A 22,748-nucleotide genomic window follows, 5' to 3' on the forward strand; every position below is an offset into this window, starting at 1 on the left:
ACTCTTACAGTACCACATTCACATGTATGTAAATTAATAGATTACTCAACAAAGTTTCATGATATAATACTTATTTGGGTGATATGCTCAGATTTTTAAGAAATCTCCATTTTATTTCTTTAAAACTGCTGATTATGAACTACCAAATTGATTTCAAGATTCATCAACAGGAAAAACACCCACAGTATGAACAATAGTGCTTCAGTGTGCTGTAAAGTAGAGCTGGCTTTTAAGAGGAGTTACTTGAAAAATCTCGGTATCTGGGAGCAGGGGATATTCTTGGCCATATAATCAGTTCGATAAAAATCTGCTGAATAAATGAATTAACAGGTAGAAGAAAAAAGATGGTGAAGCCACTGGTCATGAAGAGCACATACAACTGGTCAATCAGGGTAGCATGTCTCCCTCTATATAAAGGTAGCTAGAGGGGCTCCTGGGTAGCTCAGTCAGTTGAGCGTCCGACTTCACCTCAGGTCATGATCTCACAGTCCGTGAGTTCAACCCCTGCGTCAGGCTCTGTGCTGACAGCTCAGAGCCTGGAGCCTGCTTTGGATTCTGTGTCTCCCTCTCTCTCTCCCCCTAACCCACTCATGCTCTCTCTCTCTCTGTCTCAAAAATAAATAAAAACATTAAAAAAAAATTTTAAGGTAGCTGGAGAAAAATCGAGTATGTGATTATTACTCTGTAAATTGGTAGTTCTTTTATTTATTAGATAGGCAAATATCATCTTGTTCGTTTCTAAGGAACACAAAGAATATCAGTTAATCAAATTCTCAATTAACAATGGAGAACAGGCAAGGAGAAAGAACTGAGAAAATAGTTACAGAGCTTGGAACAGAAAAAGTATTATTAAGGGAATAAGAAAAAATAAGGAAGAGAAACTACAGCCAGAGAGTTGTAAATAATTAAAAGACCAATTAAAAATAGTGCTAGCAATAATTTTAAGGCCAAGTTTCCCTCTTAGATCTTAGTCTTCCTTCTTCATTTGTTACTATAGGTCTTAAGAGTCATTTGATATGCAGATATATTTAGATGGCTGGATAGGTTTCCAAAGGTCTCTTGCAATGAGTATATACATTCAAAAATCATCAAAATAATTCTATAAATACCTGCAATCTAATATGCAAAGTAAGAATTTCCTTCTGGCATGCTAGCACCTGTACTATTTGAAATCAAAAGCCTTATATTTAAGTGAGAACTATACTTTTATATTTATTATATATGATAACTTCGTATGTTTCAGAAGAGAAAAAATTTGTTTCTAAAAAATGAAACCGCAAAGGAAATGAAAGCTATTATATTTCAAAACCCAATACCTAATGTTCAACGTATTAAATATCACCTGAGAAGCTTCTCAGGTGTGGTGAAAATGAATGTAGCAACTGCATGAGAATATTTATTAGTAAAATATCATATTTAAGCATGTATTCATTTCAACATAAATTCAATCTTTGTATTAAAAAACGAACTTATCCAACAGGTTAAAAACGCTGTTGTAGCTAACAGTTTGTAATAGAATGAATACAAAGACCATTTTGTTAACCTCTTGCTTTAACTACTTTATCTAATAGATGATTTTTCTGATTTAGAGCTTCCCCTCCCTAGGTAATATCGACCTCTGAGTGAAGTCTCATCTCTCTCTCAATGTGGATTCCACCCAGTTTCCTTACTTTCTCCTTTTTCTCTTGTTTCCCCTTTGTTCTTTTATTTAACTGAGGTGGTGGGGGCAGGTTGGGGGCGGGGGGGGGGGGCGCAGAGAAGCCAATCAAACTCACTCTTCGACATTTTACAGTTTACAAAGAGCTTACCTAGAGTTTTCTCATTTCTGCTAATTCTCTTTCAATAGTTTAGACAATTTCTGCCTTCTCTCTGACCTAGTTATTACTGTCAACTCTTAGAACCAAACCAGTCTATGCCAGAAGAAGCAGAGGAATTAGAAGTCTGCAGTATTTCAGATCAACAAGAACAGAAGAAGCCAGTTTTTTTTTTTGAAGGAAGCTATTCAAGCTCTTGCACATGCCCAGAAGTGAAGATAAAGACAAATTTCTACTCCTTGTTGAAAATCACATAAACACAACGACCTATGCATCTGTATAAAATATTCTGAACTCCTATTTACAACTCAGTCTTTCATTGGTATTAGCTGCCTGCTTTTCTCACTCTTTAACAAGTTCCTGCTTTTACTTTTAATAACAGTAGTGAAACACTCAAGTCCTATCAAAGTCTATATTTAAGAATAATAAACCAAAGTCAGTGACATTCCAGTCCCACTTCCCAAAAGGCAGCATTAAAAAATATATATTAATGAAAGAACATAAGTAACTAAATGGTTTGTCAACAAAAACCAAATGCAGACCTCAACTATGAATCTCTATCTAGAAGTGCTTGTAATTAAGCATAAGTCGAAGAATACATTTGCCAAAGGACGCTGTGGTAGTTCGATCACTCAAGAACACAACCATACACACAGGCATAGGTCAGCTGCCTGGCACTATTCTGGTCATATGGACAGATGACACCGGATTCCACTGAACAGTGAATGAAAAGAGGACATGCATGTGTACGGGAGACAGAGGAAGCGAGTCCATGACGGACGGATCATCACCTGAAATAAGACATCTTTAACACCACCAAGTGAGAGAGGTGACAGCAGCAGACAATGAAAGATGTGGAGATCTGAAAATGGGGAGTTTCATGGGAGCAAAACTATAGCCACACTCAATGGTCAGGGGAAGTAGAGTCATCCTCTCCAACTAGCTTCGCAGCAATCACTGCAATGACCATATTTCCTTTCACAAATAGAAATGGCACAGGACTAAAAATACACTTGTGGCTTCTTCCTGTTGGCTGCTGAGAAAAGCAACAGCTTGTAGGGAAGAAAATGGGGTGTGAGTATTTCAAATTTGCCCACGACCACATCCCTTTGAAACTCCTGAATGAGTGCTATGAAAATACAGTATATTTTTGGAGGATTCTTCACTGCATCCAAAAAAAACAAAAAAAAACAAAAAAAAACCCACTCTCAAAAAAGATGACCAAAGGAAGTACATGCCGAAATGGGGTTGGTTTCTTTACAGCAGTATCAACACAATCTACTCAGATATTCTAGGGAAAAAAGTACTTTCTACTCAAGGATCTAATAGCATAACTGCTTTGTCAGGAATAATGTGCTCATAACCCATAATAAGTTGTTTTTCAAGTATGACACCATTAAAAATAGTCTTAACGCAATAAATATGTTGTATAAAATTCTGGCAGACTGCACTGTTGGGATTGCATTTGTATGGGAGAAAATGTGGCTGCACAGGAAACTGGAGCCAAACTCTGGTCCTCAGGCAATCTATTTATGATGGTCACATGGACAGAAGAATGGGATAGTGGTCAAGGAGAAAAACTGGGCAACAGTGAAGTACCCACCTTGCTGCATGAGGCTTTTTCAGTTCTGATTATTCCAAAGCCCCGGATCAATCATGCCCTCGCTTGACCCTCATTCCTGGGCATGACGGTGCTATTACCTGTTTCTTCAGCTACACGGAGAAAAGGACCAGCTAGGACAAGGGAGGGAGGAGATACGTCCACTTTTTTCTGGCTTGTTAGCTGGGTTTTCACAGACTGGTTATGGTATTGCTCTTTAAGTATTGTGAATTTCTAAAGTGTAACATCTATTAATATTCAAATATAAAAAGTAGTTTTTAAGTGACAAATGCAAATTATTTGGAGTTTATATTTTGTCTTGAATTATTCTTTACTTTCCACTAGGTGATGAATGAGAAATGTTTGATCTTAATTCTGGTATCGTTTTTATAATTTTCAATGAACCCAAATTGTACTGAACTTTCATTCGTTTGCTTTTCATTGTCAACCCTAGATCATTATCTGCTGTTTTTGCATTTCCTTTCATTTTCCATCATGTATCTTTTTTTTTTCTAAATATTCTGCCAATCCAGTAAGGTGACTTTAGAATTCATGTTAATTACTGCAAGATGTAGGTTACTTCCACAGTATAATATAAGGAACTAACATGCAATTAAGATTTTGCTTCTACAATTCTTCCCTCTCTAGAATTACCCGTTTTCGACTCTCTATTGGATTATTCTTGATAGTACACAAATAGGTTATAATATCTCCTTTTTTAAATCCCTCCCTCGAGAGCCTAAAAGCCTTTCAGCCATCAATCCATTTCTCTACAACTGTTTCCTGCAGAGCTACTGCAAAGAGCTGCCTAGAATTTCAGTCTTCCCTCACCCCCTCACCTCCCATCTGAAAGCGAACTCACTTCATTCAGTCCTTTGTCCCCACCACTCCCAAGGACACATCGTCTGTGTCAACAACCCCATCCTTGCCAAATGTGCAATTCGCAGTCCTCTTCAAGCAGTGTCTTAGTGATTCTTATAAAAGGAAGAATGTAAAAAGTAGTCATGTCACTTTCCTGCTCAAAGCTCCCGTTCCAATGGCTTCCTATCATATTTAGGAAGATAAACAAGGACCTTACCATGTTCTTTGATGCCATACATGACCTGGCCTATTGCTATTTCAATTGCTCATGGCCTGCTCTCCTATTGCCTATTCCCTCCTGTTCCACCAGCTGCCTTGTACTTCCTCCCCAAACCAGTCATGCTCATTCATGCTTCAGGTCTTTACACTTAGGAGTTCTTTCTGTAGAGGTCTTCCCCAGGTACTATTATCATGGTTTATATTTCAGATAGGCCTCCTGTGGTTGTACCTAAAACTGCACTTCTCTCTTTTGACTTCCCGTCCCCTTATCATGGTTTATTTTTCTTCATAGCTCTTACACCATATGACATACATTGTTTCTTGCACTAGAAAGTAAGGTCCATGACAGTAGGCACTTGCTCATCTTGGAACCCCAATTCTCAGAATTTTACTTGGCATATAGTTTTTTCAGAAGGAAGGGAAGGAGGGAGGGAAGGAAACAATCCTAAACTTGCCTTCATCCAGGCAATAACAAACTAAGAACAACTTTGCTTGTGATTTGTTATGACCCTTATGTTTTTCTGCTACTAAGTATCTGTAAAAACTAATGAAAATCTCCTGGGAAATCTACCGACAACTTCTCCAGGCTGGACTGAAATTCCTTTATGAGGTCAAATAATCCCTTTAGGGTCTTGTTTATAAATAATGTGTCTCAAATTACATAGTAACAAAACTCGGGTGAGATCAGTCTATTGGCTATTCCCTCTACATAGAGAGCTCCCCCTTCTCCGTACAATCGCTTTGGGGGCTTCTTTGTCCTTTTGGTATTAAGAGAAAAAATGTCTTCCCCAGACATACCTCAGACCTGCTCCGACATCTTGCTTCTCTAGCCTAACCTGCGTTCGTTTGCTATACCTTCCAGATAGCATGCCATATTTCTTCAGATCATACATCACATTCAAGGCCCAACTGAGATATGTCAGTGCCTACGGCTAGCTAACAACTTGCCATTCTTTTAGACCAATATTCCTTAAATATTTGCATGGGCTGGGTTTTTATCCTCACTGGAAAGCTTTCTCACATCCTTCTGTTGTTAGTCAAGCAAGGTCAGGTGGAGGTTTCACCCTACCATATCCCTAAACCCTAACCACCCCCTCTGAGCATCCTGGTAGAAACATTTCTAATCATATATAACACCCACTGTGAAAATACCTTCATCAAATACACCTTTCTCTACCTGAAATTATAATTAAACTCTCTCCCCTGGGCAAATCCATGAGTGGTTTATGTTTTAATCCAACTTAAGCACAGAATGTCCGTAATTATCAATTATATGATTTTTTGTTTAATGTCGATACCTCCCAGTAAACTATAAGCACTCTGAGATAGAAACAGCATCTGTTTTGTTCAACACTGCATCCATGGTACCAAAAAACGCCTGTTACATGATAGATGCTCTATAAATACTTGAATGGACAAATGACTCGGTTTATAATACGTCAACTTATAACATGGATGGGTACATTCACAGTTCTTTGTGTAATGTAACATATGATAAGGTAAACTATTTCTCTATCAGAGACCAGATGTGTTGTAACAACTTTAAAAATAATTAGCCAGTACAATCATCTGCATTTATAGGAGTTAGTTTTGTAATTGTATTATTAGCATTTTGCATACCCAACTCCCCGACCGTATTTTCTTTTGCTTATCCCTACCAGATATACAAGTCCTACGTGGGAATGGAAAAGGGCTCCCTTTATCACTCAGCCATTTCAATGCTGGCCCAGTGCCCAGCTGCAAATGTGCAAAATAAAGACCTGAAGAATTACTGAAATGCCCTTTCTTTTATTCATTCTGTGAGGTAGGCAGGCCTCCTCCACTAGACAGTTTTACCATCATCTAATTAATCAGGTGAACAATAAAAAAAAAAAAAAAAACTTAGAAAATGCCACAGCCATATTTGTATAATATGGTGATTATAAAAACTTAATACAAACTAATAAAAATAGAAAATAGGGGATGTTTCCAGATAATTTCTCATAGTAAACTCTCATCCCTTATAACCTGCTGTAGTAATGACTTTGAGAAGCATTTCTATACTAAGTTCTTGGGAGCAGTTTTTCATGTGTAAATTCATTTTTTTTTTTCCTTCCAACTTCACGTTTATAAGACAAAAAAAAAATTTCTCAATATTACTACTTCAAGTATTTTGGAGAGGAGGTAATAATGATATATAATTACAAACATTTTATTGATAGTTGATTAATCTAGACATTAAGCTCTTACTGAATCTCCCCAGTAATCTTCATGGATAGATCATGTTATTATCCCCATTTAATCACTGAAGAAAACTTCCCATCTAAAGCAGTAAGTGACGGTGCTAAGATTTTAGATTCCTGATCTGGAGTCTCATGCTCCTAATGTCCATATCACAGTCCAGGGGATTTATGATTGTATCAATTTTTCTCCTTGACATGAGAAAACTACTGAGTAAAAAACACTGCATGAAACTAACAAATACACTTGAGAGCAAATTATACCATGAGTCTTAACCAAATTCTTCTGCAGAGACAGTTTCCAGAAAATAATTTTGGCAATATGCTTTCTATACTAATCACCCTAAATAAAAATAAAAATAACCTCTCCCATAAAAGGATAATATCAAATAAAAGAGATCTCTCTTTTGTTTCCTTCATTAGTACATGAAAATTATTAAAAAAAAAAAAGTCATGAACAAAATTAAAATCCTCACAAATCAACTTCATAATTAAAGAAATATTTCCCTTAATGGGTATGGCACAAGGATTGGATTCTATGGTATACACATACACACATATAAAGTAATATAAAGTAATACAATGTGCAAGGTTCTATTTAAAAATTCCTGATTTTTAAATAATTTGTAAACACATCTTTAAATCACAAAAGAAAATAAATACCTAATGTGGCCTTCAGTTATGTTATTATTCAAATTGGTTAGCTCCTTCAGATCAGAAGTATTAGTAACACCAGAGGGGGGTCAAACTAAAGTAAAATCCAAGAAAAGACTCCCTCATCTATCTATTCACTATGATAGTGGTGGGACTAGTTCCTGGCCTTTCCCCATAACAGCACAAAAGACAGAGGTTGCCAGATAAGATCAGAATGTCTGCATCTCAAGTTTGCAATCTAAAATCTCTGAGTGCTATGAATCATGTGATTTTCTCACTTGGTAATACTGAGAAGGGAAAGTTGATTTTGTGGCTATGAAGAAACTCGATGCAGATAAAACTAACTTGCCAAAGATGAATGCACAGTTTTGTAGTGAATGTTTGTAAAAACTTCTCTAACTTCGCAATCAACTGCTGTTTCTATGCACTGAATCCTACCTTCTTCTATAAGAACTATAACAATCCATGTTTACTAGCATTTTATGAGAAGGCGGTGTTTATGTAGTCATCGGTCATTTTTTAATTATGCGCTAAAATACGGTATCAACGTATATTTAGTAGTAATATGGTATCAAAGCAAAAAGTAATACAACATTAAGTCTTAACTCATCATCGTTTCTTGGTCCTATAGACAAAATACATACATAGATATTTAGTTTAAGAGGGAATGAGTCAATGGTGATCAGTATTTTACATTTCTACAGAAGGGTGACTTAGTTTTCAGATTCATGACAAAGGAAGATAAATTCAGCAGCATGATGTTACTATAATTCCTTCTAGTAAAAATTGGAAAAAATAAAAGCTCAGCAATAGGAAAGTGATTTAATGATCAACTGCCTAACAGCCATATAGAATTAGGTAAGTCGGTATTATTAGAGTATTAAATAGACACAAAGCATCGTCCTGCCTTCTAAATCCTAGAAGGGAATTTTAATACTGCATTTTGAAATATTCCATCATACCTGTTACTTGAAATGACAATAACTTACACTAAGGTAAGAACTCAAGCTACATGGAGCTTTTGGAGTCAAACGCCTAACTTCAGAATTCTTTTAATGTCAACTCAACTTACAAGCACTTACGCTAAGTACAGACTGTCCTCTCCATCTGAGCACTTGAAGGTAAACATTATTTTGCAAATTAAGATATTTGAATTCTAACGTTAAAAGACCGGCTACATAAAAATACAGACTCAATAATACTGAAGCAAAAACTTACGCAAACATGCAGTTAGTTCTTTTAAACTGCTCTACTGAATGGCTGATCAGCTGGGTCTCTGTGGTGTTGGGCACAGAACTTCTCTGGATATGGTGTAGTTGTATACGATTTAGGATCTGCTCACTAAATAAAAGAACAGTTACCTCTAGCGCTGAAATAAAATCAAGGCTTCGCTTGTGTCCCTTACCTTTGCCATGGCTTCTCCCATCTTCCAAAAGCGGCACTACAATAGTGTTGTTCACATTTCCAGGTGACCGCACAGCTGTGTAGACAACAGGCACCGACTGTACCACCACAGGGATGCGGTGAACGTGACTCAGTTTGTTAGACTGTAAATTCATGGGACTCGAAGGCGGTACAGGATGGATAATGTGCAAAAACTGCTGGCCTCCCACACCAGACGCGGAGGCGACAAGGGGCCCTGGAGTTAATACTGTTGACGAAGATGATGCTGAAGATACGGATGTTATAACAGTTGGGGATGAGGCTGGACGACTAGAAGACGATGAAGAGGTTGAAGTTGAAGAAGGCGAGGAGGCAGATGCTGTCATGGAAACTGGGGAGGATGAAACGGCTGTGGGGGATGTCCTGGCTTTGTTGATCGACAAGTCCACTGGCTCAGTTTGTGTTTGGAAGTGATCTACAGATAACGAGTCCTCCGGCGGCTCCCCTTTCACATTATTTAGCAACAGGGGAACAGCTTCCATATCGGGGTAGTTGTGGACGTTTGGAGACTGTGGGGAGAAAAATGGAACACATATTGATCTTTGTTAATCATACATTTAATAGGTGCAAGATTTATTACTGGAGTGCTTATTAATTTTTCTCTTATTGCTATGAGATACTACTCATTCCCCAAGTAGTTGAAGGAGTGCTCTGTGACAGTCATTGTGATTAGAGTTGAGAGTACAAAAGTACACAACAGTGTAAGACAAAGCCTCTGCTAGAAAGACATTTTCATCCTATTGGGAGAGACAGACACAGTTGTTAAAATCCAGTGAAACAAGTGCTTTATGGAGCAGAAAAGAGGCCATAAGAACCCAAAAATGAATGGCAATTTTACATAAAATCTCTAAAAGACAAGCATAGTATGCAATGCGTTACCTACTTAAAAGTGAGTAAATACAATAGCTTATTCATCTAAAATGACAATTCTTTTAATTAAAAAAAAAAAACTATTCATTTTGTTGGCTTGACCCATCCTATATTTATGGGTCTCATCTTCCTCAGCTATAAAGCAAAGGGATTTTGAATAAATTAGTTTAAATATCCTTTCCAGCCCCACGATTCTACAATTTCATGATTCCAACCTTTACTCGACATGGTCATAATGTGGAGGAGTGAAAATACCGAGCAACAAAGTCAGGAAAAATCACCACATTTCAACTTCATATTTGGTGCAAGAGCTCCCATACCATTCTCATTACCAGCAGAGAAAAAGGGAACAATTGTTAAATTATTAAATATAAATATTTTTTAACAGTGGGGTTATATCTTAACTCTTAGTTACGACATGTTTTTCTCAAAATAATGTACATAACTACTATAGCATACATTTTAGGAAATAGTAATTTTAGGAAAAACTTATTCTGGAAATATTAAATTGTTTATGAATTTTTAAAAATGTAAGATAAAGATAACTTTGTATAAGTTCACTTTCATTCTTTCCAGTTTTAATGAGCAAATTTTAAATAATAAAAAATCCAAGATTCTACCCAGACTAATGGACTTAACATTTTATTACTGGGCATGAATATAATTTACTCTTAGACTTATTCACTCATAAATTCAACAAGTGGTCACTGAATACCCACTTCCAAGGCCTAAAATGGCCTAAGGATTCTATTACTATATGTCAGGCTAGCCTTATGAGAGAGAATTAGACGGTGACAGATTATTTTGATTTCATCTAATTTGACCAGGGTAACATGGGCACTGTTATAATATTATATGAAGACGAAAAACTGCTTTTCAGCTTCATTATGGTATCGAAACAACAATGTCTGAAATTATCTTAAATTGTTTCATTTCATTCTTTGTTTAACAAAAGATTTTTGTTTGCTATTCCCCCTAAAATTTGAGCATACACTTAAAGGAACAAAACATGCTTTTTAAAACCTTTCTTTACAGAAAAGAAATTAGAGCTCCATTCAAAACATACAATAAGCAGTAGTGCAAGGGATTTCCGTTCAACAGCAATGAAAAAAGAAAGATAATAAGTCAACAATGGTACCAGATCATCTTAAGAGGGAAATGGGTTAATGTTTTATTCGTTTTTTTAAATTTGTTTCTAAGCTAAGATGGTTAGTTACCCACAAAAAAGTTAAGAATTAGAAAGCATAAAAATAAACCATAAAAAATATCTACTGCATGAAATTCTCAGTGCCAAGATTTCACTCTATGTGTTGAAACTGAGAAGTAACTTTTTTAATCTTCTCAGACAGTAAGAAACAACAACAAAAAAAAACCCCACAAACACTGAGCTACTTTTAAAAAAGCTATTAGCATTATCTATTATTATAACTAGAACAGTGTTTTAATTGGTTCTCAGCATTATCATTTAATTTCTTTTTAGAACAATATAAGATGTTTCTTATTAGTATGTTAGACCCATATAGAAATTCTTTGTTGAGGCTGCTTTCACAAAATATCCCAACTGGTTTGTCATTAACATTATAAAATACGTCACTAAGTACATGTTATGAAACACTGGCTTCAAATATAGTCTTAATTTCTCTCTTCTTAGAACTGTATTAGATACATCCAGAATTCTAATTGTGGAAGTAGAGGCTATTTCCACCACAAATTTTTCTCCTCCTACCTATCTAGTCAGATATAAGGTTTCTACATAGGTTTACAAACCAAAGACTGAGGTGTAAGTCATCACCGTAGAGACATTTCATACCGTAAACAAAAGACTACTTTAGCAAATTACAGCAATACGGAGGTAGTCAATATGGAGCTTATTTGTAGAGATGGCTTTTGAGACTTCAAGTGTTACTAAGCTTTGCAAATGACTTCGACTTCTTTGGATTATGAACAGGAGTCCATCTTTTGTAGGTATCTGCTTAATCCGCCACTAAGAAAAGTATTTACTCCTTAAACCCTGTTTTATAACAACAAATAAACAGTGTTCCTCTTATAATTCTGTTGCATATACTAGGAAAGCTATGAAGGACCAAATATTAGGAGTCGCTAGGTATATTCAAATATGTGAGAACTACAGAGCTTTTACATAAGCTTAAACCAAAATACAGAAAATGATCACAAAGATCACAAAGATAAACCAAATCTTTGAACCGCACACATCAACTTTGGGACCTTGGACACATTATGCATGAATTTATAAGCATCACCATCACAGAGACACATGTTGGTTCCTTCTTCATATGTAGCAGGTAAAAATGTAGTCAACATGTCTCCAGGCAATGCCTCATCAGTATAAAGAGGACAAAATCCTTACTTTACCATTCACCTGTTTACAGTATTGACATAATATTATATCCTTACAGCCATACTTACCTCTTCTACTGGGATAATGAGGCAGGTAAAGCCATCCATGATTGTTGCTTCAGGCTGCACGTACATATATGGAAAGCTAGCAATATTGCCTAAATATGGTTTCAAAACATCTGTGGCATACTTTTGCTCCTCCTTTTTGGAAAGAAAAAACACCTGAAGACTTGATCCTGAAATCATCATATGGAATTTATTTCCTTGTTTTCAGAAAGGGGAAAATTGAAATGCATGGGTTCTAAGGTAAGAATCCATAAACGTATAGCTGTAGTGAGGTGACGGGAACACAGGAGATAGCGAAGAGCGACAACAAAAGCTCTGAGAAACCAAGGCAAACGCTGAATGAGAAGTGTTTGGAGAAGCTAGAAATCAAAAGGACCACATGCATACATCAGACATCTTGTGGGTTCAGCTCCAGACCATGGCAATAAAGTGAATGTTGCAAGAAAGCACGCTAAGTGAATTGTTTGGCTTCCCAGTGCATATAAAAGTTATGCCTACATTAGAACTGCAGTCTTAAGTGTACAAAAGCATTACGCCTAAAAAAACAACATACATACATACCTTAATTTAAAAATACTTTATTGCTAAAAAATTGCTAACCTTCACTTCTAATTCTAGTTCTCTTGCTATTTCTACCACATATGCAATTACTTCCTCCACTCAAGTCTTGAATCCCTCAAAGTCAACCAGGAGGGTTGTAACCAACTTCCTCCAAACTCTTGCAAATGTTGATATTTTGGCCTCTTCCCATGAATCACAAATGCTGTTAATAGCAACTAGAACAGTGAATCCTTTCTAGAAGTTTTTCAGTTTATTTTTCCCGGATTCATTAGAGGAATCATTATGGCAGGTACAACGTTGCAAATGTAGTTTTTAATAAGAGTTGAAAGCTGAAATTACTCCATGATCCATGGGCTACAGAATAAATGTTGTGTTAGGGACAAAAACAACATTAATCTCATTGTACATGTCCATCAGAGCTCTTGGCTGACCAGGTACACTGTGAGTGAGCAGCAATATTGTGAAAAGAATCTATTTTTTCTGTCCAGCGGGTGTCAACAGTGGGCTTAAAAAATTCTGTAAACCATGTTGTAAACAGATGGACGGTCATCTAGGCTTTGTTGTTCCATTTATGGAGCACAGGCAGAGTAGATTTAGCATAATTCTTAAGGGCCTTAGGATTTTTGGAATGGTCAATGAGCACAGGGTTTCAATTTAGTCACCAGCCGCATTGGCCTCTAAAAAGATAGTGAGCCTGTCCTTTGAAGCCCAGCATTGACTCCTCGCCTCTAGCTATGAAAGCCCTAGATGGCATCTTCTTCCAATACAAGGTTGTTCTGTCTACATCGAAAATCTGTTATTTCGTGTAACCACCTTCATTAGTGATCTCAGTCAGATCTTCCCGACAACTTGCCGCAGCATCTACATCAGCACGTGCTGCTTCACCTTGCACTTGTATGTTATGGAGACGTCTTCCTTCCTTGAAGCTCAAGAACCAATCTAGCTTCAAATTTTCTTTTGTAGCTTCCTCACCTCTGTCAGTTTTTGCAAAAGTCAAGTGTTAGGGCCTTTCTCTAGATTAAGCTTTGGCTTAAGAAAATGTTGTGGCTGGTTTGATTTTCTATCAAGACCCCTAAAACTTTCTCCATATCAGCAATAAGGCTGTTTATGTACATTCATTGTGTACATTCATTTATGTACATTCACATTCATGAATGTGAATACATTCATGTATTCACTGGAGTAGCACTCTGAATTCCCTTCAAGAACTTTTCCTCTGCATTTACAGCTTGGCTCACCGTGTGGTGCAAGAAGCCTAGCTTTCAACCTATCTTGGCTTCTCACATGCCTTCGTCACTTAAGCTTACTTCTTTCTAGCTTTTGGTTTACAGTGGGTGACTCTCCCTTTCTCTTGAACATAAAGAGGACCACAGTAGGGTTACTAACTGGCCTAATTCCAATATTGTTGTGCCTCATGGAATAGGAAGACCCAAGGAGGGAGAGAGACCATGAATGTCTGGTCGGTGGAACAATCAACAGCACAATCAACTTGTGCTGATTAAGTCTGCTGTCCCATGTGGATGCTGTTCGTGGTGCTCTAAACAATTACAATAGTAACATCAAAGATCACTGACCACAGATCACGATAACAAATGTAATAATAATGAAAAGTTTTAATAATCATGAAAATTACCAAAACGTGACACAGAGACACAAAATGAGCAAATGCTATTGGAGGAGTGGTGCCGACAGACTTGCTTAGATGTAGTTGCCACAAACCTCAATTGGTTTAAAAAAAAAAAAGCAGTATCTGTGAAGTGCAAAAAAGTGAAGCACAATAACATGAGGTGTGCTTGTACAAGTATTTGAGACAGTGAAAAAGTGAAAGAAGACAGGGGTATTTCACCAGGAAACATTTAAGGGGTAAGAATGCTGAAAAGATTAGAAATGAACAAAAGTTGGAAATTTTAAGCACCACGTGGAAGAGAAACTTCTGTTAAAGAAACAAACAGGGACACCTGTTTGACTGTTGGTTCGAACGCCTGACTCTTGTTTTCGGCTCAGGTCCTGATCTCATGACCTGACGTGCAGGTCGACATGTAGGCTCTACAACCCAGAGCCTGCTTGGGATTCTCTCTCCCCCTCTATCTCTGTCCTTCCCCCACTCCCATGCACATGTGCGTGCCACACACTCTCTTTGTCTCAAAATAAATAAATATTTAAAACAAAAACAAAAACAAAGGATTCCGTGCTAAAATTTTACCTTTGATTACTAACCACTCAATTCTTGATACAACACTAATTAATATTCACTGCACTGTCAACTGAGTGCTGTTGTTGCTGCTTGTTTAAATAAAAGTCCACCAAGATTTTTGTCTGGGAGTGGTAACTTCAGCTAAATTTTGCTGCTGATGTTCTTCTAAGGATGTGTAAGATTTTAAGGGAATACTGGATTTCTGTCAAAGAGAATGAGAGTAATGAATGCCATAAAATATCTCAACTGATTTATCAGTGAAACTATAAAATATGTATTTAAGCATATGCTATCATTAAAAATGGTCTTAATTAATTTCTTTTTCTTTTTTCTATTAGACAATCCAGAATTCTAATTTGGGAAATCACGACTATTTCCACCACAAATCTTTCTCCTCCTACATATGAAGTTAGACACAAGATTCTCACTTAGACAAAACCAAGGGCCGAGGTATAATTCATCACTGCAGAAACATTTTATAATGTAAATGATTACACACAATCTTTCCAGAGGATTATACAATATCCCTTGAAAGGGTAATAATAAAATAATTTTAAAAATCTCTTAACAAATTATTGAATACAGGCCAAATGCAGCAAGGTAAATGTAACAATATATTTAATAAAATGTATATCTGAAAATCTAAAGATAAATACGGACAAGATTATATTGTCATATACTATTTTCTTAAAAAGTCTGAAAGCCAGTTTTAGTCATAATAATCCACTTGATAAAATATTATACATAATATTCTAATGAATATGTTCCTTTCGGCGATCTGGGGGATCACATATGAACTTTCCTAATAAGATAATCTTCTTCCCGAATAAACATTTCAAAAATGTAGCTTTAGCTTTAGGCATTTTGTTGAATGAATGTAAAAATTAATCTAAAACCTCTTACATGTTAGTATCCAGAGTATTAGACGTGTTTCCTATAGGCAGCCATTATCATCAGCTGAACCTTATTATGGTCTGATAATGAATAAAAAGTGCTTTTAATATTGGTCATATCTTTTAATCACTTCGTAATCTCAAAAAGTGACAAAAAATGTCTGGACGCAATCACATCTTTGGAAATACCTCCAGAGATTATGTGTAATCATGGTTAAGGACTGCTTAGACAATATTTTGCTACATGTTATCCAAGATTTACATGTCATCTGTTTTGTCTTTAATGGCACCAAGGATCTTCAGAGAAGTAGAGCATTTACACCCCCCTGCACACACACACAAACGGGATGTCCCCAACTATCCATTTATCTATCCATTCATCTATTCATCCAGCCAGCCAGCATTTAAATGAAGTATATTTAATTTTATCTTTCTAAACTTGTTGAGAAATAGTCTCAAGGTTGTTTTTAGGAAAGATTATAAAGTGACCTAACATTACACAGCTTGTGGTTTAACTTTTACAATAACCTTTGCTTTATAGCCTGTAGTCTGGTCATTACAGAAAGAAAATTTGATTTGGACGCAAAGAATTCATGACTTACCCTGTCACTTACTAGCTGTGCCGTCTTGGTATCATCATTAAAATTTTCTAGGAGTGAATTTATTTACCTACAAAAGAGTAATACGATTCCAAACTCATACAATTATTTTACAGATTGTATTAAGGGTATTAACAGCTTTTAAATAATACTGGTTAGTATGGGATAGAAGCAAATGAGCTCCCCCTCTCAGAACTAAAAATTCAATACAACCTCATCTATGACTATAACTCTCAGAAGAGACTTGATTCCATGCACTGAGCATAAAATATTCTGATGAAGGATTGCATAAATATAGCTAATGTAGAGGTACTGTGTTTGCTAACCAATCAAACGGATACATACACTACAAAAGTAGCTACAAGTCAAAACATTATGCATATTTTTTAGGGTTCATGTGATTTTAAACAAACACATCTTCTCTTAAAATACAAAAGACAGTCATGTGACACTGTTAAATTTGATTCTGTGGTTTTTTTCTTGCTTAATTAGATTGACCCACAGGATGATGTGTACAATGGAAAACATTTTCATTGATTGGTTTGATTTCTTAATTCCACAAATAAGTAACCTACATCAATCCATAGTTCAGTTTGTACCCATTATCACAATATATATTGTGTTAAAATAATTATTTTGGGATGTTGACCATTCTTCGCCAGTCTTACCATGGGATGAAAAAGCAGATCATTATTTGTTTCTTATGCCTCAGCAGAGATTGGTTTGTATAAGTCTCACTGTCTGAATTGGTGATTAATTGACATTTATTTTTTATGGGCAGTGTTAAGGAAACTTACTGTGCACGTCATGTAAAAAAAGGAAATAAACTATATCTATGAACCCATATCCTGTGATAACAGAAGCTTTTAAGTTACACAGCGTTATTTTAGATGTAAGTACATTTAAAGAGCAAAATTCCTTTTTTTGTTTTTACACGAAGTGCACAGTAGATACATGCTTAGTTTTTGTGCCTTCGCTTCCCTCCTAAGTAAATGGAATTTTAGAGCTATGAGCACCATCCCGAAAGCAAGCTATCTACAACTCTGGCCATTTTTGCTCTAAGTGTAAAAGTCACCAAACAAGTACTTGTGAACAAAGCATGCACTGTACTTTTTTCTCTGTTGTTTTATTTTACTAAAAAGGAAAACCCATTTTTCAAGATTTGTCTTACATGGGCCCGGTTGGTCATCATTTGTCTTACTTTCAGCCCAGTGATTTTCTGATTTTACTCTACATGTTCAAGGGCAAACTCTTAAATACAAATACTGTAAGAGTGTGTATTTATAAAACTCGCCAAAAAAAATTAAAGCAAAGTATACTTAAAAAAGAGAGAGAGAGAGAAAAGTACAGATGAGAGAATAAAAGCAAAAAAGTAGAAATATGCTACAATGACTTTGACTTGAAAAGCATTAAATGAACTATCTCCTGCCTTCAAGGGGAAGATATTTGAATGAATATTTAGTTCAACTGTGTTATCTCAATATCTCAAAAGTTAGTTTAGGAAACGACTGATTCCTTAAGAAAATTCACAACATATGCATAACGTAATGGACTGTGTGCTTTTACATTTATATTTTTATGCTTTCACACTTGAGTTGAAAATGGTAGCCTTTCAAAAGGGGTTCAATACACATTTACATTTATCCCAAATTTTCCTTATTTCCCAGTGGTCATGTTTTTCTATGACCTATTTATTTCCTAGGATTTTCACGAATGGTATCATTTATCCAAAGCACTCGGGATCTACGTTATCAGTTGGCTGCAAACCCGAAACCCTGGTTTGGCACGTGTGTGTGGCAAAGTTGGGGTGGTATGAAATGGCAAGGATTCCTCTCGTATAGGCTGATGAAGGATAGAGGGGATTATGCTTTTTTTTTTTTAATAGCAGACATTCCTAAGCAATGAAAAGACTGACAGAAATGTGTGGACACAAACACAATGTGTTATATGTTATATAAACATACAGATATTTAGCAAACAAGTAATAATTTATCATATAACATAATCAGTGAATACTCATCACATTTGTGAGATGTGAATACTGTGCTGAAGATATGAAGCCACTTAAATCCCATTCACCTGACCAAATGATGTAAAGAAGCAGTGTCACTAAAACTAATGTCGAAAAGAAGTCTAGGAAGTTAGTTTTGCTCATTATTTTTTTTTTTTACAACTGCTGTCACAGTGAACCTTACAAAGCATACAAAGATGTCTTAAACATAAATTTTATGATTCCAACTATATGTCATCTTGGAAAAGACCAAACTACGGAGACAGTAAAAAGATCAGTAGTTGCCAGGGGCTTGGGAAAGGGAGGGGAGGGAAGAATGAGAAAGCACAGAGGACATTTGAGGCAAACTCTTCTGTATGTTACTGCAGTGGTGGACACATGTCACTATGCACTTGCCAAAACCCACAGAACTGTACCACACAAAGACCAAAAACCTTAATGCGAAGATAATACCAACATATTGATATAGGTTCATTAAATCAAGTGTGACCAAAGTGCTACAGTAACGCAAGACTTCACCACTAGGGGAACCTGTGCAGGGGGGAGGGAGGCTGAGGTGGGAATATGGAATGTTTGAGTCCAATCTGCTAAATTATTCTGTAAACCTAAATTTGTACTAAAAAATAAATCCCTCTAATTATTTTTAGGAAACTGAATTCAGTATTAATGATGTTAGTGAGATCCAATTTTTTCTATTATTTTGTTTATCATTCTTCACAAAACTTAATAATCCAAAACTATTATCACAACACTTGTGAATAAAAAACCGGGGATAACTGTTTCGGGCTTATGTTTTTCTATCTCATCATTAGAATTTTTTAATCTTTTAGTTTTAAATTATTTTTTATTATTCAGTGACTGATTTTTTTTTTTAATGTTTTATTTATTTTTGAGACAGAGAGAGACAGAGCATGAGCAGGGGAGGGACAGAGAGAGAGAGGGAGACAAGGAATCTGAAGCAGGCTCCAGGCTCCAAGCTGTCAGCACAGAGCCGGACGGGGGCTCGAACCCATGAACTGTGAGATCGTGACCTGAGCCAAAGTTGGACACTTGACCAACTGAGCCACCCAGGTGCCCCTCAGTGACTGAATTAAAATGATAAAGTTTAGGGGCACCTGGATGGCTCAGTCGGTTGGGCGTCCGACTTCAGCTCAGGTCACAATCTCACGGCTTGTGAGTTCAAGCCCTGCGTCAGGCTCTGTGCTGACAGCTCAGAGCCTGGGGCCTGCTTCAGATTCTGTGTCTCCCTCTTTCTCTCTGCCCGTCCCCCGCTCGTGCTCTGTCTCTCTCTCCTTCAAAACTAAATAAACATTAAAAAAAATTTTTTTTAATGATAAAATTTCACATTTGCAATATATTAAAGGAAAGCATGTTATAGGCTCTTATGGAAAAAAAAGTTCACTTGAATCTTCATCCTAAGAATGTTCTCCCTGTGCTCATTACAGATTTTAAAATATGCACTAATATTTACCATTCTCAAACAGATTAATCTTCTCTGCTACCAGATGGATCTTGCTTTTGATTTCACAAAATGTTCACCCCAGTTACTTTTACAGTGACAGCTCACAGTGGTGGAGTACATCAAATTGCAGAGACAAGAAAACTTGACCCAAAGAGGATGAGAGAGCCAAACGATACATTTGGAAACCCTTACGCCTTACAACATATAAAGCAATAATGCAATCTTTTTTTTTTTTTTTTTGTATAAGGAGGTGTGTATGCAAAATGCAGGTCATTGTGGGATCTTTAAGCAAGCAAGTAGTCAAGAATTGCCTCTATATGCTTCTCTTCTCAGAGAAAATGCCTTTAAAGAGAGACCAACAACCAGACAAAACAAGACTAATGGCAAAGACAGAAATCTACCTTTTCCCACTTAGCCCTGGCATTGAAGGCAGCTGCAATGGGAAAATGGCACAAGTAGAAAGGCAACAGAGTTTAAATGCCCCAGAACTTATTCAGGATTTAATTCTAGCTCAGCTCACTATCAAGTCACTAAAATGCTCTTGTGCAACACTTTTAGCCTCATCTTCTGGCTTCCTATTAAATGAGATATAGATGCATGCAGGTCTAAGGATCTGAAAGGATGAAAGCGTGGCTAGGTTTTGGAAGTGGTCCCCCATTCAACCACAATCGCTACAAGGCACGCTCAGGTGTATATAATTAACACGATTGCATGGAGTATGGCCTGTACAATCATGCCCCCTGTTGATTCTACCAAACAGTTAGTGCATACGAGGAAAAGGGGAGAAGGGGCAGGTTGGAGCCCCAGAGACCACAAAGGCAGGGACAGGAAAAGCAGAAAGGACAATTCATGTGACTGAAAAAGATAAGCTGCCGGCCAGCCAAGACCCCTGCAAATCAGAGGAGACTTACAATGACAGGGGACATCTCAGCTCACTACTCCTATTGGCTGGGATACTTATTTATAAGACATAAGAATTTTTTAAAAATGTTAATAGTAATGCTGTCAAGAACGCAGTAAAATGGACACTGTATTATGCTGCAGGCTAACAGGGTGAATGGGTACATACTTTCAGGAATACTGTTGGACTTTGCCTTGAGTCTTAAAACACTTTAAAACAAGTAATAACATTTTTTAAATTAAAAAAAATTTTTTAAATTTATTTTTGAAGGGGAAAGAGACAGAGCATGAGTGGGGGAAGAGCAGAGAGACAGGGAGACACAGAATCTGAAGCAGGCTCCAGGCTCTGAGCTGTCAGCACAGAGCCCGACGTGGGGCTTGAACCCACAAACTCTGAGATCACAACCTGAGCCGAAGGCGGACGCTCAACCGACTGAGCCACCCAGGCGCCCCAACTAATAACATTTTTAAGCCTCTAGGGCATTGCTATCCCCCCTCTTTTTTCCTCCCTCCACTCCCATATATATGCATGTGTACACACACACACACACACACACACACACACACACACACACTCTCTCTCTCTCTCTCTCTCTCTCTCTCTCTCTCTCTCTCTCTCTTAATGCTGAAGAGGGACCATATATTCAGGATCTATTTACCCTTTATATTCAGGATCAGTTTACCCCTAAGTACTCTAATTGTAAAAACAGAATAACATTTGGAATTAAAATCTTCAATCAATACCAGTGTTGGCTTTCAGCAATCACCAGACAGAAGGTGCTTCATAAAAGGGGAGGGAGTCAAGGAAACTTAACACATTGAGTCATGATTCCTTTGGAATATGGATGTGGATGTGGCATGACCTCACGGTTTCAAAGTGCTGACACTGTAAAGAAGCTTCCAAAAGATGGTTTTCTATTAGGAAGATTACATATATACCAACCATCTCAATTTCACGTAAGTACTTTAGGTGGCTTTGGAGAAAAATCCCAGTGGCAACATCATCATCACTGATTTAAACTATGTTGTATATCAAGCAAATTAGACATGAGTCAAGATGACGTATTTGAGAAAACGATGACTTAAAAAGTGGCTCTAGTGAGGACAATGCCATTGACGTTGAACTTGCATGTGAAGACAACGAATGAAATATAAAATTTGGGAGTCTGGAAAAATTTAATATTTTAAAATGTATACAGTATTTAACATAAAGTATGATTTTTTATAAGTAGTTTAACATATTAAAATATTATACTGCTATCATTAAGCTATTTGAGTTTATATATTCAAGTTGGTTATAAAAATCTCCTCCTGAGAAAACGGGATATGTTAATGCAGGGACTTGTATGTAGACAAAGACAGCAATTTGGGATTTTGACAAAGGAGTATACACGAATCCTCATTTTTGTCTTATTTATAAGAGTGAACATTAGACACAACAAGGCGGGCATAAAAACAGAATAAAGCTTGCAACAAAGGCCTTAGCCCTGACGATAAACTGAATCCTCCCCCCCGCCCCAGTCCCACCCTGGAACATTTCAAAAGTACACAGGCAAGAGACACAGTAAGTCTGGGAAATGGTACAGATGCCAGGAGTTTAAAAAGCATCATGTGACTCCAATGACCAGGCAGGTTTGAGAAACAATATTCAACGACATGAAAGAATACTATCTATATGATGTTGAGCTAAAAAAAAATGTTAGGATACAAAACTGCATATAAAGAATACGTTTCATTTTGTTTCCCCCCATCCCGTTTTTATTTACATATGAAAATAAGAAAAAGGTAGAAAACTACTCCAGAATGTTAATAATGGTTTCTCCATCTGGAAAATTTGTGGGCGATCTAGATTTCCTTTTCCCCTAAGTTTTCCTTATTTTCTACAGTGAACCTGTGCTACTTTTAAAATAAAAAGAAATGTGTTATATTTTGGGAAGATACACATATGAGGAGTGTAGAATATATATTTTAAGAAAAAAATCTGAAAAAGGAACAGAGGCATTTCTAATTTTTAATCTGGCTCT

At 36.6% G+C, this 22,748-nt stretch overlaps 1 protein-coding gene across 12 annotated transcripts in view; it reads right to left on the bottom strand.

Moving 5' to 3' along the window:
• The window catches only part of KLF12 (KLF transcription factor 12), a 436,782-nt gene that overhangs the window by 141,929 nt on the left and 272,105 nt on the right, over nucleotides 1-22,748 (bottom strand). For 11 of the 12 annotated variants that reach the window (XM_027064992.2, XM_053216430.1, XM_027064994.2 and 8 more), the window contains one exon: nucleotides 8,773-9,319. In XM_027064992.2, the coding sequence (XP_026920793.1) occupies nucleotides 8,773-9,319 (547 nt within the window). Of the gene's footprint in view, nucleotides 1-8,772; nucleotides 9,320-16,354; nucleotides 16,422-22,748 lie in introns of all 12 variants that reach the window. The other variant, XM_053216467.1, reaches the window with a different exon arrangement.

Source organism: Acinonyx jubatus, chromosome A1, assembly GCF_027475565.1.
Source record: "Acinonyx jubatus isolate Ajub_Pintada_27869175 chromosome A1, VMU_Ajub_asm_v1.0, whole genome shotgun sequence".
NCBI classification, from domain to species: Eukaryota; Metazoa; Chordata; class Mammalia; order Carnivora; family Felidae; genus Acinonyx; species Acinonyx jubatus.